At 41.7% G+C, this 27,946-nt stretch overlaps 1 protein-coding gene across 2 annotated transcripts in view; it reads right to left on the bottom strand.

The window, feature by feature from the left end:
• UNC5C (unc-5 netrin receptor C) overlaps nucleotides 1–25,184 on the bottom strand; it is a 368,610-nt gene extending 343,426 nt beyond the window's left edge. For both annotated transcript variants that reach the window (XM_005278470.4, XM_005278471.5), the window contains exon 1: nucleotides 24,994–25,184. In XM_005278470.4, coding sequence (XP_005278527.1) covers nucleotides 24,994–25,117 — 124 coding nt within the window. In that variant the 5' untranslated portion in view covers nucleotides 25,118–25,184. The remainder of the gene's footprint in view (nucleotides 1–24,993) is intronic.
• Between the last annotated feature and the right edge of the window lie 2,762 nt (nucleotides 25,185–27,946).

Below are 27,946 nucleotides of genomic sequence, written 5' to 3'. Positions count from 1 at the left end.
AGCACAGCCAGGGCCTGAGAAGGAAATCTGGGACCTACAAGGAACAGACTGCGAAGTGCCCTGATGTCCAGAGACACTGTTTGTAATGTTCCCTGACACAGAGCGGGGTGATGTGTTTTCCTTTAACCTCTCCCATTTTTCCTTATTCTTTTCTTTAGATTAATTGTTAATTAAACAACTTGTATTTGTTTTAAATTGTATGGAATAATCAGTGGGTCAGGGAGGTGCCCAGTGCAGAGAGAGTACCCCGGAGTGGGGACACCCTAGCCCCTGTCCTAGGTGACCACAGCAGGGTTGGGGGTCGAGCCCCCCAGGAATCCTGGGCCCAGCCTTGTTGGGGTTACAAGGACTCTGCCAGACAGGAGAGTGGAAGGGGAGCCGCCAAGGGCAGGGAGGCCTCTGGGTAAAGGGAGTGGGAGTGAGGACTCAGATCCTTTCGCTAGCCACTTCACCGGGGTAGTGCAGAAGCCAGGAAAGTTCCCCACAATAGCGGGACCATTCCCCCACTTATACTTGCACCAATACAGTTTATCCTACTTTGAAACCAGGTTCAAACCCTAGTGTAGATGCACTGCTCCAGTATGAACCATGACTTGTACTGGTACAGTTTCCCCTGATTTTAAACCAGAATATTTTGCAGCAGTGTAAGTCATGGTTTATACCAGTGCAGCAAGTCTACAGGATTGTAGACATTCTGATGCTAAAAATACCAGTGTAGAGAAGGCCTCAAGATAGAAAAAACAAGTGGGCTTTTTAGGGCTCTGAGAGGGGCTTCCAATCCAGTGGGAAAGGGGCAGCGGGGGAGAGGAGATTCTTATTTAGATAATGGGTAACATTTAGATGACGTCACAAGAGAAACGAGTGACGAGCTTTTTCATCACTAAAATGACCACACAAACTAATACAGAAGTCTTTGCTGGGAGAAAGATGCACACTACTGGCAAAAAAGTAGCAGATCAATACTAAGATAGGTTGGCAGAGCTGTACAAACTGCATGCGTCCCCTGTAGTTTCTAGTGCCAGCCAGTGTTCTCTCTCATTCCAATGGACAAGGCAAAAGATTGGGTGTCAGGAGACTTATTCTGACTATGCCAAGGACTTACTCACTGCATGACCTTGGGCAGGTCAGAATAGGCTGGACTGTGGAGTTACTATGAGCCCTTAATAAAGGGAAACACAGTTGTGTTGCTCCAAAAGCATCCAAGAGCCGAGATTGTGACTCAGAGACACAATCTGGCCCTGGATTCCTCCTCGCTCTAGATCGGAAGTAAGATACACCAACCCTTTCCCTAGCACAACTTACTTTTGTGCTATACTAGCCAGCACACTGAAGTGACTGAGCCAAGACTCTGACCACTCCCTGGCCCTGCCTGCCCACTCCCCTGTTTTTCCATCTATCCAATGGGGGTGGTGATACTTGCCCAACTTTGTGAACAGCTTTGACTTCTGCAGATAAAAATGCACCATAGATCCGATCATATTCACTCAAAAGATTGGCAAAGCTTAGTAACCTTTTGGATGAATGTGGTCTGAGTTTGTCATGGAACCCAAAAACAGGAATCCCACCCAGCTCTTTAGACTCACCAATTCTTTCAATTTCTTCCTCTGTTAGCATAGTATACTGGGTCAAATGTGACTACAGTTTATTTTAACTTTGTGAGGCTGATCTCAGCTTCATATATTTGCGAAGGATTGGACCATATTGGTACATTTCCAGAATAAATCCTGCATGTTCTTTTTTAAGTAGGACAAAATCTTGTGAATGCAGAAGGACATTTCTGGCAAGAGTAATGAGTGATTGACTTCTTTGCTTGTTTTCATAATGATATATATACGGTGCCACTAGGCAGGAAAACAAAGTATTAAAAAAAAAAAATCTCTGCTAAGCACACTTTGGAATTAATGGGGTCATATAGATATATCATGCCCTCTTTCTCTACTTAGAGGTGTTCGATTCCATGAAATTCACTTACCCCCACACAATTTAAACAACCAAAATGAAACTTTGTGTTTTATTTTTTGCACATGTGAAAAGCACTGGCAATTCTGCCAAATCTAACTATGCCATCTTGTTAGGCTTCTTTAGATTTCATTAATGCCTCATAAAAAGGAATCATTAACATTCCTTGCACACCCATATAAAAATGACCTTTGATTCCTCTTTAAGGTACAGAAAAAATATAAATCAATAGACCATCAAAAACATCTATGATGGGAGCTTAATAGTCTTGAGAAAACTTGCATCCCAGTCCTGACATCCCTTACTCCTGGGAATAGTCTTTAACCTATTATTGACTTCAATGGGACCACTCATCTTGGGCCCTGATCTTGCAAAGATTTATGCGTGTACTTAGCTGTAAGCACAAGGGCGGTCGTGCTGAGGTTCAATGGGATTACTCTCATGCTTAAACTTGAGCACTTGGGTATGTCTTTGCATGTTCGAAGTTTTACTAGGGCTTCACAGAAGTAAGGATTTTACAGGATCAGCCCCTGACTCCTTTTATGTTTGTTTTCAACCTTTTGGAGTTTTACAGTGTGGGATACCAATGAGCTCATACGTCTATTTTATCACTAGTATTTATACACTATACAGCTCTTTGTACCCACTGGCTCTACCAAAATTATGCATATTTTAGCATCAAAGCAGGAACATTATTGATAAGAAATGGTCCTGCCCCTGCTGCAATGTTAAATATTGAACAAATGCCCTGACTGATCGATCTCTCTCTCTCTCTCACACACACACACAAAGTCCCATCCCAGCTCACAGTTGTGAGTTCTTTGTTCAGAAGGCTTGCATATATTTTCTTTTAGTTCTACATCGTCTTCTTGTGTTCAAAGTTAATAAAGAATTCCTGAAATCTAGGCAGTTCCAATCCTGCAAATCCTTACTTCTGAGAGTAATACTTTTTTGCTCCAGGAACCCCTTTGACTTCAACAAGATTATCCATGTAAATAAGGAATCCTGACATGAGAAAATGTTGCAGGATCAGGCTCATATAAAGTAAATCAACAAATAATCTGTGGTCAACGTTAACCTTTTCTCTTCGTGTCTTTAAAAAAGTATCTTTATTTTACATCTCATCATTTTGTAGTAATTTAAAGAATAACATAATCAGTTTTCAAATACTTGCAAAAAACTCCAGTGCTGTAGGTAAACTATAAAATAAAGTACTTTCCAAAAGTCTACTTAAACTAATTTGCCTTTTCTTTTTGCTTTCAAGGAACTCTCTTCTCCCCCTTTCTCTATCCACCCAATTCTTATTTAGCTGTCTTGTGGTCTGGCCTGACATTCCTGAAGTCTTTCCTAAAGCAATATTTGTCTCTTCAAACATCTCTCTGGCATTCCATTATGGGCACCTGCTGATGATAATTACAGGCCTATCTCCTAACCACTTCCTCTGTTTTATGTCAAGGCAAGCATAGTAGGTTGGGGGCTCCCTTGAGGCCACACCAGACCCTGATTTGAGTTGTTTACAGTGTCCTTCCCCCATCTGCAGCACACAAGAGGTTCTCCAAACAAAACAAACAAAAGGGTCCTTTTTGCTCTTCTTCCCCAGAGAGAGGGGGAAATCAGAGTTAAAAAAAAAAGAAAGAAAAAGGGTGTGTCCCTTAGGCAGTCTTTTTGGTTACCCTTTTGGGGTTTGGTTTATCAGCAGGTTTTTAATCAGGATTAGGATCTCCCTCCAGCCCCTCCTTTTGGGTCAGCCCACTTTATACCTGGGCCATGCAGTCCCAGGGGTGGCAAGGTCAGTGACTGTCTTCCTCTTTGCTGATCTGTCCCTGTACCAGCAGTCTGTGAGGTAGAGCAGTCTTCTTCCTGTTCACCACCCCTTCCTGGGGCAGGCTTTCCCTTTTTAAACTTCTCCTTCCATGCAGAGCAAACTTACAGGTGCACCTAGTTAGTGCTGTCTGAGCCCAGATTAGCTCATAAGCCACCTGTCCACGAGAGTGAGAGTGTTCGCTCTCTCTTAGACCCCTGTCCCTCAAGTTGGAAAGGCAGTCCTGGGGCAAGTCATCTCCATCTCCAATTTCCTGTGAAAAGAAATCTACCTTAGCATGGTCCTTTCCCTCCTGGGGTTGTGCTCTGAAATTATATATAGGTTTGTAGCTCAAGGTACCATCGCACTGCATGTGGGTTCGTGTCTTTCATGGTGTGAAGCCGCATAGGGGAGAATGATCTGTGATAAAGGAGAAGGGGCTATCCAACAGGTAATATCTAAAGGAATTCATGGCCCATTTGATCTCCAGTGCCTCCTTTTCAATAACTGAGTAGGCCTCTTCTCTAGGGAATAGCTTCCTACTCAGGTACAGGATTGGACCTTCTTCTCCTCTGAAGTCTTGTGAGAGGACAGCGCCAAGTCCGATATCCGAGGTGTCGGTGCGCAGTACGAATTCAAGAGAAAAATTGGGGCTGAAGAGCACAGGCTCCCGGCATAGTCACACTTTCAGTTCTCAAAAATCTTCTTTGCATTTCCCATCCCATCAGATATTTTTGAATTGTTACCTTTTATGAATTCCATAAGGAGGGCTGCGACTGAAGTGAAACCAGGGATAAACCTCTGGAAACACCCTGCCAGGCCGAGAAAATGCCTCACTTGCCTCTTCATCTGGGGAACTGGGCACACCGTTAGGACCTTGTTGACCACTGGTTTCATGAGGCCACCCCCTACGCCCTACCCCAAATGACTTACTTCATTCACAGCTAGTTTACATTTTGTGGGGTTGACTGTAAGACCTGTGTCTTGGAGGCCCTTTGATGCTACCTTTAAGTACTGCAGGTGGTCTCCCCAGGTAGGACTATAGAAGATAATGCCATCTATGTTGGCCACAGCATATTCAAGGTTTGGGCTGAGGATCCTATTCATAAGCTGCTGGAAACTCTCAGCAGCTCCAGGGAGGCTGAAAGGCCTAGACTTGTACTGAAAATGCCCAAAGGAAGTGAAGAAAAACGTGTTTTCTTTCTTGCAAAGATGGGGATAAAAGGATCTGCCAATAACCTTTTGTCAGATCAATAGTGCTCAGGTACTTTGCTGGTCTCAGCTGGTCTAGTAACTCATTGGGTAGGAATCAAATTTTGAGATAGAATTAAACTGCCTGAAATCGATGCAAAACCAAACCAAACCAAACCATCTGTTTTGGGAACCAGCACTACATAGCTCCTCCATTCACTTTTGGACTCCACAATTATGCCATCTCCAGCATCGCTGTACTTCTTCTAAGAGGGCATCCAACATCCTCTGCGGCAATAGTCTAGGGTTCTCCCTGCCTAACAGGCCCAGGGTGGTGTTGGACTAACTGCATTCTGCCTGGGTGGGGGGAGAATACAGTTGCAAAGTATCCCCCCTATCAGGGGTAGTTCTCCACCACTTGTGGGGAGTTGGGGGCTCCCCTGCATCCTGTAGCACACAAGGGGTTCACCAAACAAAACAAACAAAAAGTTCCCTTTCTCTCTCCTTCCCAAGGGGGGGGAGTAGGAAGGGAAGTTATCAGAGAAGAAAAAAAAAAAAGATGGTCTATCTCTTCGGCAGTCTTTTTGGTCACCCTTTGGGGGTTTGGCCTATCAGTGGGTATAGTGTCTTTAATCAGGGTTAGGATGTGCCTCCAACCCCTCCTTTGGGGTCACCCTACTTTACACTGGTCTGTGCTGTCTCAAGGGTGGCAAGGTCAGTGACTGTCTTCCTCTTTGCTGATTGGTCCTCATGGCCATCAATCTCTGAGGTAGCGTAGTTGTCTTCCTGTTCACCGCCATTTCCTGGGGCCGGCTTTCCCTTTTTAAGCTTCCCCACTCCAGACAGAGCAAGTTTTACAGGCACACCTGGTTAGTGCTGGCCGAGCCCAGAAGAGCTTGTAAGTCTTCTCTCTACTAGAATGAGGGTGGGCCCCTCACAGCAAGATTCAGTCTACTTGATTACAAACAACTACCAGTAATAGACCATTGCACAATTCCCTTTGGTAATTACACAGGACAAGTTAGCTTTGTGTTTACTGGAGTCTTGACAAAGAGGAGCAGTTACTTTATAATCTTCCCTTTGTTGCTTAAAATAACATAATTCATACCATGTTTTGGTGACCTTAAAAAGGCTGCCTATGTGCTTTTTTTTGTCTGACTCATGAGTTAGGATCATCTATTAAATGTATACTATACTATTCCCAAGATGACATTTTATTTAGTCTGAGGATCAAAATCTCCACAAACGAACTCCAATAAATAGGCTCGTTCCTATCCAAATTCCCAAGCAATAGCTAATTAGATGAGGAAAAATTTTGTATTTACTCTATATTTTGTATTCAGAAATAGATCTTTCTTGTCTTTATGCCCAACAACACAGTGTCTAATTTGTTTCAGAGGGTAACAAAAAAAACCTTAGAAATCTCTGGTTCATGAGAGAAATAAAACTTTTTTCACTATTTCTAAATAAACCACTAACTTGACAAAGTATTGCTTGTTTGTTTGCTTTTTCCATAGTCTAGTTCAGGAAAAGGGAGGGCAGGAGAGGGAATATAACTTTATTTTTTAAATAAATTATTTCTATAAGATGATCAAAAGGTATTCATCATTTCCATAGCTAAAAACACAGCCATGATGAGACAGGAGACCTGCCTGGAAAAGTTCATCTCACTTTTTGATCATAAATAGGATGCTTTCTTAAGAACAAACAGCCCTAGGCAGTGAGGGCCAATGCTGATGTCTTTTATTTTAATTATTAGGATTTGCTGTGGTTGGGGGGATGGTTGGCTTAAAAAAAGACTTTAAAAGAAAATCTCTGCAAACTGAACTATTTTTAACATATAAAAAAGCAATTACTAGCCATAAAAAGTCATTTTACCCAATAATTGCTGTTCAGGATGCATGTCTTTTCTTTTGGTCCTTTTAAGTTGGACAAGATCATACAAAGATAGAGAAGTTTTTCCATGATTGTTTGGTGTCAAAGACTCTGTTTATTATTGCCTGGATTCCTATCAAACATGCTTTGGTACTTCTGCTCTTAAAAAAGAGAGAGAGAGAGAGAGAGAGAGAGAGAGAGAGAATTCTTATAGTCAGGGAGATTTTTCTGGGCAAAAAAAATGAGATACAAATTTTTCCACTATGAACACAATCACACTGAAACCTTAGTGAGTTATAGGGCCAAATCTTCAATTGGTGTAAATCCACATTTTGCATCAGCTGAATAATAACAAAGAAACATTTATAAATTATTATTAATAATAATAATTAATTATTAATAGGATAAATTGCAGGTCCAGTGGCTTCTACAGAGTGACAGTTTTTAGACTTACATGGCTCACTTGGGTTCTGTAACTGTAGAAACTAGTGCACACCCTAATAACAGACTTCTCCAAGTTAAGCCACTCTACAAGTCAGTTGGTCACACAGCGAAGACATCAGAGGATGCATTATACATGTGCAGAACCTCCTAGTGTCCTGACATGGGGCAGGCTTCTCCACAGCTGACTAATGGCCATGGAGAGACAAAACTGGCCATCTGACCAAAAGACCTCACTCTCAAACTGACATTTCCAACATAGATCTGTAATCCCAGGATCTGAACAGGCCAAAGAATCTACACCCATCCCCTAGCAATCTTAGGGAGAGGGAAAGAGGAGGAGCAGGAGAAGCAAAGGCCTCCTTACTGACCTCTTCCAATCCTCCACAAGATGTTTGTTCAATGTATTTGTTTTGGGGGATGGAGGGGAAATGTGAGGCAAATGGGTCATGAGTATTGCAGAGGACAGTTCATAAAGGTGAGTTTGCTGGCCTCAGGCAACTCCATAACTTTAACAGTGGAGTGGCTATGGGTCCTTTCCTCCTCTTCACAGTTAGCATCAGGCCTAAACTTCCCCAGACAAGTTGGTCCAGAATATGGCAGTTGGCACAATTTGATAGGTCTTGAGTGTGCATTATTTCCATGTAAACTTTGCTCAGGATCTGGCTTGTGGTCATCAAAAGTTTGCATAGCTTGCAGGAGTCTTGAATTATCTGCACAGTCACTTTCACTTAACAGTTTTATGTATACATTTCAGGCAAATCTTCTTCCACACACAATATACAAATACCCAGCCAATGAGACACAGATAGTAAAACCTTCAGAAAGACAAAGTGTATTGACATTGCAATGCATATTGCTATGAAAAAAATTCATGACTATAATGCAGCAATTGTCCAGATCCAATCTGAACATCATCATCTTGTTAGCACTAACATAATTCAATTCCATAATTCTCCCAGCTCATAAATGTGTACATATTTATTTTTGTAATGAAATACAGTAATGATTTTTATATATCTCTTATGGCAGAAACTGTCCAAGAGACAAGGCAAAACATGGGAAAAGTCACTTCTGCCCTATGCTTTATCCCTAAAACCCTAAAGTGGGTTTAGAATTAAAATCAAAGCTCCCTAACTATATTGTGAAATATTTGCAGCTCTTATTAGTGTCTGGTTTATGTGTGCCAGAGACCAGATTATTCAGACAGGTTTCCCAAGCAATATGTTAGTAAACAGGATTTTGTTGGGTAATTATATTAAATATGTCCATGTAAGCTCAGAATTAATTACAAATGGTATTTTACTGTAGTTGATAAAAGCACTAAGCAGCAAGAACTAATGATGGCAAAAAGGTCTCCTCAGATTCAATAAAGGTTTCCATGTGAAAATCTGTCAACAAGAAAAAGTCACTGCTTATAATTAAAAACAGGCTTTAGAGCAGTAATATGTTTACATGTTCATTTCCAGAAGGGAAAAAAATGCAATTAAATTACCCTCCTTAAATTCTGTGGTTCACTAACACATGCTCTGTTCTGGGCACAATATTGATGAAAATGCCTTCAAATTTGCAAAACAAAAATGAAAGCTAGGCTCATGAAAGGAAGAGTAAAGAAGTTTGCATTCTAACACAAAGCATTAAGAATTTAAGTGACCACTGTGAACATATATGCAAGGGCTTTTGCTGAGGGTATGTCATACATTGAAGGACAGCTCTACACTTGTTGGTACTTGTACAGGGTTTCACTAATGGACTGATAATAGAAAAGGGGGAGGAGGAGGTTATAGTAATACTTCACAGTAGTTGTGAATGTGACTGTAAGTGATTAATTACTGCTCTGTTCCCAGCTCTCACATTAGCGTACTAAACAACCCTCACTCTGAGTCCACAATAGCATTATAGTTGTAGCGCAATTATCTCAGGAAAATTTCACAGCAAACTTTAAAATGTCCTATCAAAATCGGGTTGGGTGCCAATATAATTTGGGCACTAAACTCTTTGTACTTTAGTGGGCTCTGTGATCTCTCTATGTTAACAGCTTATGGTTGGTTTTAAATATGAGTAATAAGCTTTGTAAAGAACACATTAATTTTCATTACATTGTCATTTATAATTTTTATTTTCCTCTTAGCAAACATGCATCAAGCATTTCTTCAAAATATTTCTCAATGTACTTTTGGAAGCAGCTTAAGCAGGACTATACATTAATTGCTTTAATAATGATTAACTACAATTTAAGCCCATTCTAACACAAACACTGCAAAGTTCAAATGCTTTCAAACTATTGCAAGCAGACATATTTCATATATACCAGGAGACTACCTTTTTTGCTTGGAATCCGATTCAGTACTCCTTGTACAAGAAAAATCTCCCATTGACTTCAATGGAGGATTTTCTTGAACTAGAGCACAGTATGTTTAATGAGCAAAAAACAAACTAATATGCACCTTTGTCACACTTGTGCTGATTTCAGAAGCATAATTTCTTAAACTTTTCCAAACAATATTGATTTAACTTTAATTCTCAAACCTGTCACTCTTGGCTTTTCTTGTTACCATTGTATGCTTCTAATTAATGTAGCCAGGTGGTTACTTTAGTTTGATTACAACTCCTTCCCCACTTTAATATGAGCTCTGCATCTTATTACTATCAGATGACATTTGCTTTCCTTAATGTACATAGTTTTAGAAAAATTACAGAACTGCTATTGCTGCATTACATGAAAAATTCTAATGTACATTTAGCTGACATAGCATCAGCTGCTGTTTAAACTGGGCTTAGCTAATGGACTTTTAATGTCAGTGGGGTTATGTGCAGTTACTGGCTATTAGCAGGAATGGACCCTTTCTATAAAAATCACTTTTCCTCAAGTGTGTTGTTTGAACATTCCTTTCTCTGATTTAGTGACTGTCACCGAATGCAAAACAAACCCAAGGATGCTGGAATCTGCTGTTATCTTTAAAACCAATTTATTAACCTTAGCCCAGCCTCAGCCAGCAAAATACATTTTCTACGTTTGTACTGCTGGTGGTGAAACTTTTGTCTTTGAAAACCAAATCCTGCTTGCCTTACTTAAGCAACTAAGTTCCATGGAAGTCTGTGAGGCTAGGTGGATGAGTAAAGAGAACAGGATTTGTTCCAAATGTTATATCAAATGCTTTTCTAAGTGAGAAATCTTTTTAATAAAAAGCAAATATTCATAGACAAAGCTCATCAGCAAGATGTAGCAAATGACTAGTCCATGCAGTGTCACTCAGTCATTTTAATTCAGTTTTCATCCTGTGATTTCTTATAAATGCAAATGTAAGACTTTCCCTTGGAGACTACAAGCCACAGAAATATTTATGAAGAAAGTCAATAAATTAACACTGCTTTTTGCAGTTGAAAGGTTTCATCCAGTAGATATATTCAATACACAAAATAAATGTAAGAGAAAATAAGATCTATAGGGAAATATTGTAGGGCAGGGAATGGACAGATACTAGCAAAGCAAAATAGTTATTGTCTTTTACAGTGCACATGCAAAGTGTTTGTCATTCTGCATGATAGTCAGGGCTGGCTCTAGGTTTTTTGCTGCCTCAAGCAAAAAAATTTTTGGCTGCCCCCCACCCCAGCCCTAGACTCTCCCCCCCTCAACTGCACTCTCCTGCTACCCCAGCCCTGGGCCACTGGTAACTTGCTCCCAGGGCGGGTCATTCAGCAGGAATTTTGGATGTGCACAGAACACAGACAGGATTGGTTCCCATATGGCTACAGAACTGCAGTAAAGTGGAACAATTTTCAGCTTGTGTGATTGAAGGATATCTGGATGCATGTTATAATACTGTCCTCCATAAATGAGGAAAAGTTGAGGTGCCTTTATTATTCTTTTGTTCCATTCTTTGTTTCTATGGGGAATTTGCCAATGCACTATCACTGTCTTCCTTTAAACAAATAAAACTTAAAAAAAAAAAAAGCAATGGCCGTTGAAAATTGCAATTCCAGTCCTAATAACCACTGGGAAGCATTTCTTGCTCAATTTATTCTACTTTTTCCTACGCAAGTTACAGTGGATCAGTATATTTGATTTGGGAGAAATGAAGTAACAGCTGCCCAAATTGAGCTTGAGCACTCCTGAATTTTGAGGTGTTCAAATCTGGAAGGCAGGTGCTACATTCCCTCTCTGAATATTAGCTAAATCTGGAAAAGAAAAGTCAATTTCTGCTTCCATGGCTCAGAAGTGGAAATCCTTCTACATGCCTGGTACTGTATCTAAAGCTGCCCAGGTCCAGAGCCTCCCCCCCTTACTTTTCATTTTAAATTCTAGTGGGATCCATGTACCTCCCTTGCTAGGCTTCAGATAGAGAGGTGCACTGTCCATTTAGTCCACCCAATTCTTTCTTTGGGGGAGAGCCCAGGGCTGGGGCAGCAGGAGGTACGGATGCGGGGAGAGCCCAGGGCTGGGGCAGCAAGGGAGTGCAGGTGGGGGCCAGAGCTGGGGCAACAGGGGGTGTGGGCGGGGGAGAGTCCAGGGCTGGGGCAACACAGGGATGCAGGGGGAGCCCAGGGTTGGGGCGGGGGGCAGCAAAAAACCTAGAGCTGGCTCTATTCCTACCATTCACAGCAAGCTGCAGGTTTCAGTTCCATACTCCTTCCCCCTCCCTTTCCTGTTACTAGGGGCCGAGGGAATGCTGGGAAATGCAGTTCTTTCCCTGCTCCAGGGCTGGCTCTATAGGCAGGGAGCTAACCAAGGCCCCCTGTTGGTTCTCAGCTCCCATGCTGGATCCCTGCCGCCCCTGCAAATGTGCCGCCCCAAGCAACTGCTTGCTTTGCTGGTGCCTAGAGCCGTCCCTGATGATAGTGAATGGTCTTATAGAGGATAATAGCCCTCTATTGATATGAGCTACTGGGGGTTTTCTTTTAGCTCAAATTGTAGAGGCTTATGCTTTTAATGCTGAACGTCTAGGGTTCAAAGACTGCTGATTGCTCAGGCAGGAAGTCATTACACCATTTATATGTAATATATATTTATGTGGATATGTACATATAGTCAACCAGTTTCTGCTGTCTAATATTAGGGCTAGGGTGACGAGATAGCAAGTGTGAAAAATCAGGACAGAGGGTGGGGGGTAATAGGCACCTATGTAAGAAAAAGCCCCAAATATCTGGACTGTCCCTATAAAATCGGGATATCTGGTCAGCCTAATTAGGGTGCCAATCTGGTGTCATTCCATAGACATGAAAGGAGATGCTGAGTCACTGGCAGTGGAATTTAGCCAATAGTTTTTAATGTAAAACAATGAAATTAATCTTTTAACAGCTAACGAGCCACTTCCCTATGAACCAGAGGCAGAGAGAGAGGCACAAAATCATTCAACTTATTGGGTGAAATACTACCCATTACAGAGGGCCAGCCCAAGTCCTATATACCACTTCAGCCTCCCTTTTGCCCTATTTTGAAGATTTAAGTGCTGCATATACTTTGTGTTGATGCTCTGCACGAGGGTGAATTGTACTAATTAAGAAAACCAAAATATATGCAACAAGTATCTTACAGTAAATACGATTATATCCATAAAGGTTACAATATGAGCAGGGGTGTTTAGGACTCAGTGAAAGGTCTGCCTTTCAAAGCCTTTCACCAGCTTTGAGATGTCTTGTTCTATATGTCATAGACTCAAGCTATAAGAGCAAGTGTCTCTCTGAGTCTCCATTTTTTCCCCTGGGGGGTCCCATTCCACTGAGGGCAGGATGCTCTGTGAAACCTTGTTCAAACCCAGGAAAAGAGAACAAAATACGGAGTTGCAAAGCCCCACGTCGCTCAAGAGCCACAGGGTTAAGAGGTACTGTTGCAAGCTCTTGTAACAAATAAACCTCCACATTCATCGAATGTATTTATCAATGCATGTTGAGACAACAGAGCCACAACATGGACAAAATCCTACAGTCCTACTACAATGACGCATAGCACCATTTACTTCAATGGCTCTTTTGCTTGAGTGGCAATCAAGGATATGAGCAACTCATTGCATAATACAGTTTTTTTGCCTCTCTGTACAAACTAAATATCATGACCAAGATGCCAATGTACAGCTATGGAGCTCAGTTTTAGTTGAACTAGAGGCTGAAGAAGTTACTCTAGCCTTCAGAAGCTGGTGAAGAGGCAGAAAGCAGCAGTCTGAAGCCATGTTTAGGATGACTACATGAAATAAGTTTATCAGAAGAATGATGGCTTGGAACAAACTAGTGCACAAATTTGTCCAAAAAGCTCAGTGTGAGGGTCACTAGCTATCCAGGCAGGTTCTGAGCCAACAGAATAAGGTATAGAGCCCATTGCATGAATGGAAGATCACATTCTCCATTTAACACATCCCTATCACATATGTGGGCAGAGAGGTAAGTCTGAACTGAAGTGATGGAGGTTTATAGAGCAACACGAAGACGTAGTCTCTAAGCTAACAGAAGAAGGGTTCCTTCTTCCAGCTGTAATGAAATACTAGTATTAAAGGGGACTGGGAGAGTTTTATTGCCATGGTTCCCAAATCATGAGACACCAAGAATGGTACTGGCAACTTGCCTGAGGGTCAGACCTCATTCCATGCCCATTTACATATATTTTAATTACTCTACAAACACATGATATATACATGGACCTGAATCTTCTTTAACAGATTAATAGAAATAGCTTGTTTGAGTTAACTGGCAATAAAAACCTGTAGGTAATCAATTTTGCCCTCACCCTGGAATACAAGAAAGAGGCACTGTGGGCTTCATAATAGTACTCATCTAAATATATGTGACCCTCAGAATTCACTTTGGACACCTTTGTGGCAATGTGATTTGCTTAAGTTGTGGCGACTTATTGCTATTCCTGGTAGCTAATTATTTATAGAATTGCAGTAATAAGGCTGACACAGAAAATCACTATTAATGTTGTTAAGAGGGGATAGAAGAATGTGTCTGTACCAATTTAGAGCACAATTGGCAAAAGTGTAAGTTAAATTTACAAAGAAAAAGTAGGCTAATTCAGACTGAGACCATGGGCATGATTAAATTCTCACTTACACTGGGGTAAAGTAGGAGTAATTCCACTGTAGTAAGTGTAATTACAATAGTCTAACTGAGAACAGAATAAGGCCCATTTGCTATATTGGCATTTCTGTGTCCTAATTATTTGTTCCTCAGATTTTGTATGACTGAACTGCAATTAACCTCATTCAGTGGTACCACATTATTTTCTTTCAAACTGTAAACTTTCCAACAGAAACATATATGTTGGGACTGGGCAAAGATAAACCACGCATTTTAAAACTAATAAATAAATGAAACACTTCATAAGAGTGCAATTAATCATCTACCCACAATCATTTCTGCAAATTTATTGTAGAGCTATTCTTCTCTAAGAATCTTTGTACTAAGTATGTTCCCAGAGTGTCCACTATTCATTTCTGTACATGAAATGTACCAGATGCAAGCAAAGAAACATCGTTGGGACTATTAGTTTTAACAAGTTTCCAAACTAGCTTGAGATAGAGTCAATTTCCTCTGAAGGATCTCAGAATGGTCAGTTGCATGTTCCCTGGTATATATAACTGATGGAATTCAAGATTTCTCTAACAATTACATCTAGCAGCCAGGAGATCAACAAAAACTCCAGCTTTCCTTTTCTCAAAGGATACACAGTTAATCCATATAGCTTAACATTTCAACCTTTCAGTCAGTATGAGACTAAGCAATAAAGCTACTTTGCTTCATGAAAATGGCTTAAAGGAGATTGGTAGATACCAGATAATAAGCAAATGCTCAGCTGTTGCCAGGTCAGTTGAACTTACCAAGCTCCTCAGCACTACACTTGATTGTTACCTCAACAAGAGAAAAAGATGCTGATTTAATTGCCTAGGCAACCTCAATGTTTATGACTTGTACAGGTCTTTATGAGTGTAAACTGACTGATGAAAATGCAGAAAACAGTCAGATAAAATGTTAGTGCATCGAAAGTAAAGATGAAGGGTGTGATTCTAATTTCACTTACACTGGTGTTTCCACCAAAGTAATTCTATTGGACCAGATTGTGATCTGTGCAAATTCTGAGTAACTCCATTGACTTCAGTGGAGTTACACTGATGTAGGTGAAATAAGAATCAGGCACAGTTTTTAGGCAGTCATATTAATTAGTAAGTACCCATTTCTGAGTTCTGAAATACTGTTTTTTCCTTAGGCTTTAATACTTACATTTTTTCTAGATACCACCAGTGCATTCAAATAAGCCATAAATGAGCAAGGATAATTTCAAATGTCATGAAGTAATCTAATATCCATCAAGGTAGCATTCCTTTAGTGCCATCTGTTTTATAAATTGTCAGACAATTTGTGTGGAGCAATGAGCACAATCTTCAGCATCCAAGAATCCTGAGTTCTAATCTTGGTTCTGCTAAAAAATCATTGTGTGGCTTTGAGCAAATCCTCTTACATTTCTCCCTCTGTGTTTCCATCTGCAAGAATCGGAACAATTATAGCCAGAGCAGGAGATTCTGAGGATTAAATAGTTAATGTACACTAGGTGAGTTCCTATCCCATGCTACAACCACGCAAAGGTGGGTAAAACTTCCCTAAAAAGGAATTAAAGGTTCCTCCAGTGTGGGATATGTGCAACTGATGTAGAGCAGACAGCCATCTGTGCACCACCCATTTTGTCATGGCTGTGTAGGGGACATGCCGGGCAGGAGCAAACATGGCCAGAACACTGTTGTGTTCCAGTGTTCCCTGCTGCTGTAATGGTCCACAGGCGGCTATTACAAACTGGTGCAAGTTAGGCTAGCCATGAGACTGCTCTAACTTGCACCAGGGGCCAAACTGCCAGCTATGAGTACCTCTACAGAAAGAGTTGCAACCCGTGGCAGCAACTCTCAGAGCCTGGGTCAACAGATTCGCTGTGTAGGTGTTTGGGCTCAGGCTCTGATGCTTAGGGAGGGGGGTGGGCTTCAGAGCCCAAGCTGCAGCTTGAGCTGCAATGCCTAAATAGCTATTTTTAGCACCACAACACAAGCTGAGTCTCTGTTGATCCAGACTCTGAGACTCACTGTCGTGGGCTGTGTAGACATACCCTACTCTGGGGTTTGGCAGAATGCAAAGGTGGTGGCTTTAAAGCCAACAGTACCTCCCCTTCTTGTATGCACCAAGTGGAGGTCTGGCACCATTGACTGTTACTAGGGCATAGTGCCTGATTCTAGTTCCACAAATGTAAAAACAGTGTAATGGAGAGGAGAATCAGGCCCAGGAAGTGCTATAGACATACAAAGTATTACTGTCATTAACCAGTTTTGTAAATCAAATCTAACTCTGTGTTTTATTTTTAGTAGACCTGATTGGGAAATGTTTTGTTTTTTGCTATGAAAAATTTTAACGTAAATGAAAAATTGTTATTGTCAAAAATGTTTCCACAGATTTTTTGTTTTTGTTTTCGTTGAAATAGTGAAGTAGTCTCAGTTTTTAGCAACTTTAAACCAAAAAGCCTTGGCCAATTGGGCAAACATTTTTGGTTTTACTGAAAATTTTCATCAGACTGGCTGAAATTTTTCAGGTTTTGGTTAGAGTTTTTGGTTCTTCAATCAGAACAACAACAACAATAAAAGTCAGAAAGGACATTTCCAAGGGAAAAGCCCCCAATTGGAAAAAAACATTTTAATTAAAAATTTCAGTCAGCTCTGATTTTTAGATAATGGTGTGACACGTATAAAAGGAGCTCCTTCAATGCCGGTGTATAATGAGTTACAAGGATTGCCCACGTTTTCTGCTTATAAAATGGGTTATTTGGGGTGGGGCTATACAAGCTTCAGAAGCAGTGACTACCTGGGGGGAAGGTTCCGTGCTCTCACCTCCTAGCTTGCTGAAAACTGGAAAGGCCTCTGGTGGTTGTTACCAAGTGTTCTGAGTTGCTTTGCTCTTGTTTCTCAATCTTTTTTGTATTAACAGAGCCAGCCCTGAGGAAAGGGACTTGAACTGAGCTAGAGTTTGGGGCTTTATTTTATTTCCCTCGAATAGTGTATCTGCCTGTCAGCTTACAATCAGCCACGTTACATTACTTAAATCTCATTGCCTGTGTATTCCTGTATGATGACAAGATTAAAAAAAAATGCAAGTGGCATTGTGCAAAATGACTCTGTTTAATTAAGAAAGGGTGAAGTCCTATTAAACCTTCAGGATTTCACCCACTGCTTATAAATATTGAAAATGGAACCCCAGTTAAATTTGGCAGAGGGAAATGTGATATTTACAATACCAGTAGATCACTGAAAGAATAGTGTTATTATTGGTTTGACACATTCCAGCATACATTTATTTTCATTTTCAATATATTTTTATTTAAAACTTTCAAAACAATGATTTCAAATTATGCAAATTAAGTCATTGTTTGGATGAAATTTGCATCCCAAGGGCTTAATGTCATTTCCTTAAGATTGCCTGTTGGATAGACAATATTATGATGGAATGCTCAAAAGACGTCTGATCTTGAGACTGGACTCTGCGGAGCACATGCACTAAATCACAACATCACTGTTCTTCTCCAGTGCTTGAAAGCTGTTGGCAGTGATCTATGCCTTCGTAAAACACTATTCTGTGGCTGTGTTGGTGGTGGTTGTAGTAGACTGGAAAAACCCTGCCTGTCTCTTTTATTCCTTGCATTTGATCCCTGACTTACACTTTAAAAGCTTATACTGTTTCATCACTGCAAGTAGACTCTGAAGGCAAAAATGGCTAATGAAAATGACAGGCAAGGTAATTACTGTTTTATCAGTACTGACGCCAAGATTGCTGCCTGCTAAACTTGAACACCTCCACTGGGTGGCTAATAATGTGTACACTTGACAAACTAAAACATTTCTCTCTCAATTCCAAAAATAAAAATAAAAAATAAATATACCCCCTGTTCTTTACTGACAGTCATACACTGACACTGAAACATATTACACCCTAATGAAAGAGCACTCAGGCTTTAATTAACCTTTATTTTAGAGAAGAATGTGCTCAAATGTCATGAATAGAAAACATTTTTTGTAATTAAAAGTTAAAATCTATGATTTTGAACAATTGATTCCTTACATTCGGTTAAATCCTTCTGGTCTGACTTACACCAGCCGCCCGATCAACTTTCTGAGTAAAGCAAGAAGGATTTGGCCTGTTGCAAAGAAACAACTCACTTTTTACAGTAATTAAAAAATCTTTTTCTGGCAGGCCACAAAAGCACTGTTTGTACCATTTTCCAAAAGGATAATTGGACCTGATTCTTCAAAAATTTCATTAGGTTCATTTGAATTCCGGAAAGATAACAAAATGAATTAAACTTCAGGAAACAAACATGTTATACATTATAAAATGGGCTAGTGCTAATTAGATGACTGTGTTGCTATGCTGAATGAAATTTCCCCATTTAGGTTCATTTTTCAAGCCAAAGATTTGCCCAGAAGTTCACACATGCACAAATGGCCTTATCAAGTCTGGGAAGAAAGCCTCCTCTAATGTTCTAAGCTCTCTGAACTCCTCCTGACTTCACAGGGAATTGGGGGTTCTCTGCACCTCGTACGATTGAGCCAAAAAAGCCTGCTGCTCACAACATAAGTCTTTTACTAATGTACAAGTGTCGGCATAGTCACGTGAAAATGCCTTTTAAATATAAATATAATACACATTTCCTTCTTTTTTGGTCTGCAGGCCAGCTATGGAACTGATTTGCCTACATTTTGAAACATAGCTTTACTCCTGCTTTCAAGAATACTGTCTTTTAAAATTAAATTAAGAAAATAATTTTAATATGTTGAATGCTGTTTTCTTTTAGAGTTTTCATGTCACATACTAAGTTTTTCCCAGAATACAGTGAAGAGACAAAGTTTTGAAACTGTGATTTTAAAAAGTCCATGTGACCAATGATTCACATACAACTAAACACAAGAGAAGTGTGACTGCTGATCATCAGGATGATTAAATAAACCCATGTCTTTTGGTTATATAGGCAACCAAATTATAAGGAGGGATACCAATATGATGGAAAGACATCAGAAATGGTGCTGTACTCAGTGTTTATACTTTTCATAAGTTTTGTAGTGTGGTGCTAGTGACTGAATACTTATAAACAAAAGGCCAGATTCTGCATCCCTTATTCCCAAATGAAAAGTGCCTGACTCCACAGCTGGCCCCATTGATTTTACTGTGATTTGACTAAATTGCCACTCACTCAGCAAGTAGCTTTAATGGGCTATTTTGATTTCAATGAGGCTACTTGCAGTACTAAAATCTGAATAAAGGATAGCAAAATCTGGCCCAAAATGATTAATGTCATTGAAACCTGCAAGGGCGCATGACCTTAAAATAAATTAATTTTCACAGTGAAATACTACTCGGCACTTTCTTTACTCATACAAATACTGTTACATCAACACTATCAAATAAAAATGGTCCACTGATGCATCAAGATAATTAAGTCCCCCCACACACACACACACATACTCCTTTTGCAACAAGATGCATTTAGGTATTTAATTAAAAAGTGCATCCCAAAAGGTTAGTATATTCACATGTTATATTTCACTTTTTCCGCACCAAGCATTTTCAGACTGCTGCTGTTGCTAATAAAGAATACTCTGAATTAGGACAAATATCTGCACTTATGGCTCTTTTATGGTTTTCTTTTTAAATTATCACTTTAATTTAATTAGGTTTTGGGGGTTAAGATTAACAACATTTTTTCTCTCTCTCTCTCTTTGTATATTTTTGTTTGTTTGGGGTTTGTTTTGTTTTGTTTTTTGTTTTTGTTAAGGAACAATCAAAACAAAACCTATCTAATATGCATCACCTTTGCCTTTCATTTTGCCCAGCGCTCACACCATCATTACTAGCCCAAAAATATGTCTGTAACATCCTCATCACTGTGGTATCTGAGTGCCTTACAAGAAATGATAGCAGCTGCAGTATAACTTCTGAAAAACTTTAAAGTGAATTCAATGGCAGAAATTGGTAAGTGCAAAGGCAGATTTCCATCAGTTTATTCACACAGAACAGACATATAGAAATAACAAACACTCTTACTGGAGATGAGCCTGAGTTGATTAATTCAGATCTGGGTTGAGATTTGGACATCCCCTATCTCAAAATTTGGGGTTGGTCAAATTCTTGTCCTGGGCATTGTCCAAAATCTTACTCTGGTTTGGCCCACTACAGAGATGGGCCCCAATCTTGAATATCAGATCATGGTTTGTGTCTGGTTTGCTAAGCCTCTTGATCCTCAAAAGTTCAGGGGTATTTGGATTTGGGGGTTCTGGTGTATATTACCATTTAACTAAAACACTGTGGGCTTTTCATATGATTTCATGACAACTGAAGAAAAATATTTCTATGGCTCCAGATAAAATAAAAAGCTAGTAAAGTAGAAAGTGTAGTCCTTCTGTTGCTGGTTAGTAGCTCTGTTGAATGGCATATATACTGACATTCTGAGACACAGAGATATCCATCTCTAGAGAGAGGGGAAAAATCCACCAATTACTCAATTAGTGGATTTATTTTCCAGGAGGCACTGGAAAGAGAAGGAGAGAGAGGGCTCCAAAAATGCCCAAGGCATCCTTACCCTACTTCAAAAGATGAAGGGAGTGGAGGGGGGAGGACAAAAGTACTTGATAGTTATGAAGAAATAGTATTAGAACCAAGTAAAATTAAAACAATGCCCTGACTCTTTCCTTCAGTCAAAAGACAAACAGTGCTACATACTAAAGAAGGGGGAAAATGGGGGCAGAATTCTTTTAGAAAATAGCATCAATCGGGTCTGGATTTTGCAAAACCAAAACCAGCAGTGATTTGGAGCCAAGTCCTCCAAAGATCAGAAGACTATGTGTGCTTCAGAGAAAAGGATTCCAATTTGGCTATTTTCTATTGCTGGTCACACAAACAGTTCAAAGCAATATAGATGCAAAGTATGAGTATTCATGGGTGGAGGGGAATGGACAAATTAGACAAGGACTTTGGATTGCAGGTTGAATAAAAATCAACCGATAATATTTTTTTGTAAAGAATTAAATAAAGTGGAGGGAAATCTTACACAACCCTGTATGGAAAGAAAACTTCATAACAAGGCTGCAGTTAAATTGTAGCACCCTTTGTCACACAGCACCATTACAAAATGGAATTTGACATATATAGAGATCACCAAAGCAATATACCGGATCTCAAGATCCCCAAACTCTGGGAAAGATCACAAATCCAGATCTGCATCCAAATTTTATATCTAGTTCTAACAAACAAGAAATAGAAAGAGAAATCTGAAAAACCCCAAACCAATGTATCCTAGCCACATTCTCTGGATTCTTCCACTCTGGCAAATAATACACTTTCTATCACAAACAACAGAAAGAGTTGCCAGTGATCTCTCCCCTTTCTCACACTGCATGATCACAGCTATATTATGTGTCGGGTTCCATATTTACTAGTCTCTTTGTAGTTTACATTGATAGCTTCCTCGGGTCTAGTGGACTGTTCCTCCCCTTACCTACTCTGGTGTGTGCGAGGAATCAGGCCCAATGTGTTTTCTGTTTGTTACGCATCGTTTTGTTACAAAGAGTAAATGTAAGAAGTAACAAAAAAGAAACGAGGTTTAGTAATATGTTAGTGACAAACTGAAATTGCAAGGAGCTCTCTATGTCTATGAGAAGTGATGTTAGAGAGATCTGAACTCTTGGGTTTCTCCTCCACCCGCTCATCCCATCTGTCATGTGAATTACAGTTCTCCTGATTGCTTAGTAGTTGAATACCTTTCTACCCATTGTCCAATTTCTTCCAAAAGGATCCTTTTTCCTCATGACCCCTATCTACAACTATATTCATTGTTACATACTCTCTAATATATAGGTTTACATACACACAGTACTATTAACACCTCTATGTACATAACATGTAACTTGCCCTGGCTCAGACTTGAACCAGTGATACAAAATGATGGGACAAACAAACACAGAAGAAATGCAACATGATGCTCCAAAAATTTTATTTCATTCACATTTTCTGTAACCTCTTTTTCATGATCAAGTTTCTGATGTACCTTACTTATGCTGGCTAAAACCAGGTCTCAGTAAAATGAGGTAAATCTGAGAATAGAATAAGAGATCCCTTGTATTGACAGGAAATTGATCAGAATAGCCACACAGAGAAACATAATATACAACACATATATCTTCACTCAGTCCTAAACAAGAAAGCTCTCAGATCTGTGACAGTCAGCCAGCAGCACCAGAGTCCTCTGGAACCCAGAGCCATCAGCAGGACTTTGGTATAGTACTGTCAAAAAGGTCATAAATGAGTGTGCTTTTAATCACAGGGTCATTATACAGGGGGAGATCTGCAGAGTCCTCTCAAGTACCTCCCCATTTTGATCATTTTAAAAAGAATTCCTTCATGTACAGTATGCCAACACTCCCCAATAAAATCTACGTCCCTAAAACATATTATTGCTTGGCTGTGACAAAAATATATCAACTTCTAATATTTCTTTTTCTACTTGGTAACCATGCAAACAGCTCTTTCAAATGCTTTAATGAACCTGATCTTCATTATGTACAGTACACTGCCACACAGATGCAACCAAGTCCCACCATCTATTGACCACGTTGTCACACAAGCAACCCATTTCCATTCCTTCCATTACTGGAATGAGAGGGAGTTGGAGAGGAGGAAGGGACAAGCAAAGTTTTATGTGCAATCAGAGTATGAGAGAGAAATAGTATTGTACAGACATTATCTGTAGTGCGATAGCCAGGTCTAGTGACATACAGATTCAGTGCTCTTTGTGGTATACTCAAGAAGTAGCTAAACATTCACTGTGAAGGGTTGGAAGTAATGATAGTTTTGAAAGGGGCATTTTACAGTCTATATTATTATACAGGCTATAATAAAAACACAGTTGCAGATTTATTCACAGAAAACTGAACAAACAAAATAAAAAAGAATTACATTACACTCTACACATTTTAACTCCCTTTGGGCATACTATATTTTGGGCGGGGAAGAAAAGGAGAAAAGGAAGATCTGCTTCTTCTCAGAACAGAGAGGAGAAAGGATCAACTCCCCCGTCTCCTCAGCCTATCAGAGATTTACAGAAATGGCTAAAGGAATATACAAAGAAACACTATCAACACTTCCAATTTGCCATTCATGATGCCCAATCCATGCTCCCCACCTTTCCAGTATTAATCAGCTTATCTTCCTGTTTGACTGTCTCTATTGAACTTGCTTTGTTCATTGATCTCTTTTCTTTATTTTGACCTGATAAGACCTAGGCCGAGTTCTGCTCTCAAATTTCCTATCACCGCCCTTTTAACATGATGTGTCTTTATCTGGTGCCTTCATTAACTCATTCGTCCTAGTCAGGTTCAGAGGGTCTCTTTCCAGCATACCCAATCAAACAGATGTTAGAACAGCAAGCAGACGCTTACGAAGAAAACACCACCGCAGCACCAACACACAGACATACACCTTTCTCCTGACTGTGCCTGGTTTTAACATCCGCAAGTTCCCACTGAAGTTCTTTTCTCTCCTTAAGCTTTCAGTTCTGTAGTCCAAAGAAACTGATGCAAACAGCTCAAAGGGTATGCTGAGTTTCAGTGTGAAATGGAAGTGTGGGCAAAGGCGTAGGGCAAAGAGCCTTCCTTACAGAGGTGGAGGGTTATTTTATTTGTTTAAACGAACTTGTCAGGTCGATGACCCAGGAAATGACTATGATTAAACAAATCGCAATACCTGTTTACCCGAGCTACCCATCAGAGACACTAGCTGCGGCAATACATACATCACACACCGGTCACTCAAAGGGAAGGCAGAAGAGGTAAAGGACCGTGGCAAGGAGGTGCGAGTGCCCAAGTTGATATGGGAAGTGCAGACCAGCTCCGGGATGCCCTCCCCAGGTGTCTGCCCCGGGAGTCAGCGGCCACTGCTACCCGGCCCACCGCTCCCTTTTGCCACCGATGACAGCCTACCACCCAGGATTGCGGAGCCCAGATGCCCCCTTATTGGAGACTCATCTTGGGTCAGTCTCCTTCTCCATCTTTCCAAGATCCGGCAAAGCCATTTCAGCAAGAGAAGGAGGAGAGAGGGATGCGATCAGACCAGAACCGCCCCAGCTCCAGCAGGACTTCGGACTTTTCGGCTCCACCAATATACACTCACACGCAAGCTGCAGGGCTCCACTACAAGTGGATCCCAGCCTCCCCTTCTCTCTGCTCCCGGAGGGGGAGAATCCGAGCGTCCATACAGCCAATTCCTCCGACCCCCTTGCTGTTCAAGTTACTCTGCAGAATGGGCAGGGAGGGTGCATGTGTGCAGAGGAATGTATTACACACACACACACGAATCATCACAAATATGCACTATGTGCCTAAATACACACATATTGTATTGCAGAGAATACACGCATATTAGAACAGTGTCAGCTTCTTATGCCCCCCCCCCCCCAAAGCTCCCCTGGTCATTTCAGTTAGTTGGATGCATTGCAAGAAAGAGAGAGAATTTCCGTCTTCTCTGTCCCTTTTTGTATAGATCTGCAAATCTCGATAGATAGATAGGTAGATAGATAGATAGATAGATAGATAGATAGATAGATAGATAGATAGATAGATAGCTGGGGAAGTGGGAATCCAGGTGCACAGTCACTACCCCAGGAGAAGTTGAGGGAGGAGAGGCTGGGTGGCTAGCCGAGCCCCTCCCGAGTGGCTTACCTTGCGCTGCGGAGCCCGTGCTGCTGGCACTCAGGATAGCCAGGGCAGGCAACACGAACGTTTGCAGTAAGTATCCCAGTCCCAGTCCGCATCGGGCAGCCGTGCTTTCCAGACCTTTCCCCATGGCTGGTCAGAGAAGCAAGCAAAGGAAAAAAACACACCACCACCAGCAGCAGTCCTCGGGAAGAAGCAAGCCCCGCACGCCACTTTCTTCGGGCAAGGGGGGGGGGGGAGGAAGGGAAGGAGAGGGCAGCAGCTTTTCGAGAGCCCCTTCCTTCTTCAAGTGGCTGCTTCTCCTGCCACTCGCCCAGTCTGGGGAGCCCAAAGGCTGCCACCAACGTGCCCCGAGTCTGCGCTGCTTTCACGGCCCCCCTGGCTTTGCCACCGCACCCAGGCACAGGAGGAGAGGTGAGGAGAGGAGCCCTTTTCTCCCCCCCGGTCTGCTCAAGGTTGCGCGGAGGAGGTCAGGTGCCCAGGCTGCTGCTGCTAGGTGAAGAGGTCTGGTCATTTCATAGTCTTGAGAACAAGTCTGCGGGAGCTGGGTCTTGCAGAGGAGGAAGAAGCGGCAGCAGCATCCTAACTCCGGCTGGGGGCGCGTGGATTTGCATATGCGACAGAGAGCGCGCGCAAACTAGCGCCGGGAGAGCTGCGCGCACACCTAGCCCCGTGCATGGGGGAGCCAGGGACAGAGCGCGTTTGCCCCTCTCTCCCTCCTTTGAATGGTATACAGGAGAGCGCAGCCCTGGCTAAGGCACATTGCTCCATCCAATGGAGCTCAGCCTTCCCAGAGACACCGGCAAAACCTGCGCTGGATTCCCGGACTGGACGTGGCCCGCTATTGCCCCTCCTGCCCGCCCAGGCGCAGGGAGAAGGGCTCTTTCGCCAGCCCGCCTGATGAAAACTGCAGAAAAAGAGCCAGGAGACACCATTGAGGGGGAGAGGCTCCCTCACCCCCCCCTACAGATCCCACCCATCCATCTGGGGGATGCAGCAAGGAGAACCCCTGCCTGCCAGGGACCGATTGGTCTGTCTGTCTCTCATGCACCCGCTCTCCCTACTAGCCAGGTACCATAAACATCATGAAGTGAAACATGGTTCTGCCTCCAGCCAGGGCACCCCCAGCCTGAGATCCCACAATCAGTTTCCGTTTTATTACAAGAATTGTGCACATGCACCACAACGTGCTTCGCAGTATCACCGGTGCAGCTTAGGGGTTTCCTTGCAACAGAGGAATGTCCTGAGCACCCGCTGTCCGATGCTGGTCAATCAAGAGCTACGGGGCTTGCACACTGACGCGTCCGTTCAGGAGCTCCACAGTACAGGGCAGAGACACCGGCCCCCGTCTCCAAGGCAGGGGCAGACTCACAAAATGTAAGGAGGAGGCGGCCTCATACAGGTGACTGGGCCACCCACCCCCACCAGGTGACAAGAGAAAAGTTATGCGGGAGCCGAGACCTGGACCGGGAAGGCTGTTGAGGGTAGCTGAGCTCTAGGGAAGGGGTCAGATTTGTCACCTCCTTGGGAATTTTGGATCATCCCCCAAACAGATCTGGCTCCCACCCACCCCTCCCACTTGACAAGGGGATGACGTCCCCAGGCGAAGGGGCAGCCGCTCCCCTCTCTCTACCAGCGAATCTTTCTTCTTTTCCATCCCAGGATGTGGGCTGGGAGATTGGCCTTTCTCCTCCCTCCCCACCCGAGCATAAAGATGAGCTCCCGGAATGGGGAGGGAGGGGGTTACATTCAGATTTGGACTCTATTGCGGGGAGCAACGTATCATCCAAATGTTAGGAGGCTTGAATAGGAATATCATTCAAATCCCAATATTGGCCTCAGCCATCCTGCCTTTTTTACCATAAGGAATTAGGAGGAAACTGTCACTTAGTTGGGGGGCTCTGTTTCTCTTACACACTTCTCTCTGTGTTAGACCTCTTAAATCTCACGCATTAGGGGGAAGTTTCCCGCATTTTGAATTAAATTTCCAGGAAATAGTGTTTTAAAACCTGTTTGAGTATGCAGACGTACAGCAGAATGCTCAGGCCAGCTAGCAGATACTTATCTATTACAATTTGCTACTGATTGTAACATCTGCAAAGTCCATAGAGGAAACACTCTGACTGCTGCTAGCACATTGTAGGAGAGTTCTTACAAATAAATATGGTATTCCAAAAGGAATTTCCTTTTCCAGAGCTCAGCAGGCCACTTTGGTTGGGTGAGGTGAGGAGAGAGGGAATGAGAATTATTTTATGCTGAGCTATACTTGCAATATTTCCATATATGAACAGATCATTGCCCTATACACCCAATGGAAAATATTATTTATTATTTTTACAGGTGTGTACGTTGCTTTGCACACAACAAATATCTGTCCTACCTGTAAAGTAGACATAGCACAGCTATGGATGTCAGACAAAGGTGTGTGGAAAAGTTATGGAAAGAACAAGCGTTGCAACAGTGTTGCAGAGGAGACCTGCTTTTGTTATATAAACCTATCTCGTGGTTTCCCTCTTGAATACTGATGTTGGGTATATTGGCTTTTCAGTCTTTTGTAATTGTCAATACATCAACAGAACAAAAAAAGTGATGAAAGTTGTTGCAACGAAATAGGTGTTGCAAAGAAAGACTCACAATTGGTTTTGAAGTCTGCCTCATTCAAAATGTTGACGGTCCTGCGTGGAGTAGTGTGTGTGTGGGGGGGGAAAGGGGCTCTGCACCTCTTTTCTCTGCCAAGGTCCTCTTGTCACATTGCAATATAGTTGTCACTGGGTTCAGAGCTCAATCCTGGGGCACGGATTGGCTGGGTGAAATGAAATCCCTAGGAGCCCAGTCTTTCAGAGGAAGAAAAAGAGCAGCAGCCTAAACTTTGCCCAGGAGAGTGTGACAGTTGTGTAATACGGAAATTAATATATACGAATCTAGGACACACTTAGAGTGGTGTGTGTGGCGAGAGACG

Source organism: Chrysemys picta, chromosome 5 (assembly GCF_011386835.1).
Source record: "Chrysemys picta bellii isolate R12L10 chromosome 5, ASM1138683v2, whole genome shotgun sequence".
Lineage (NCBI taxonomy): Eukaryota > Metazoa > Chordata > Testudines > Emydidae > Chrysemys > Chrysemys picta.
The sequence above is the reverse complement of the archived record's forward strand: the minus strand, read 5'-3'. Positions and strand labels throughout refer to the sequence as shown.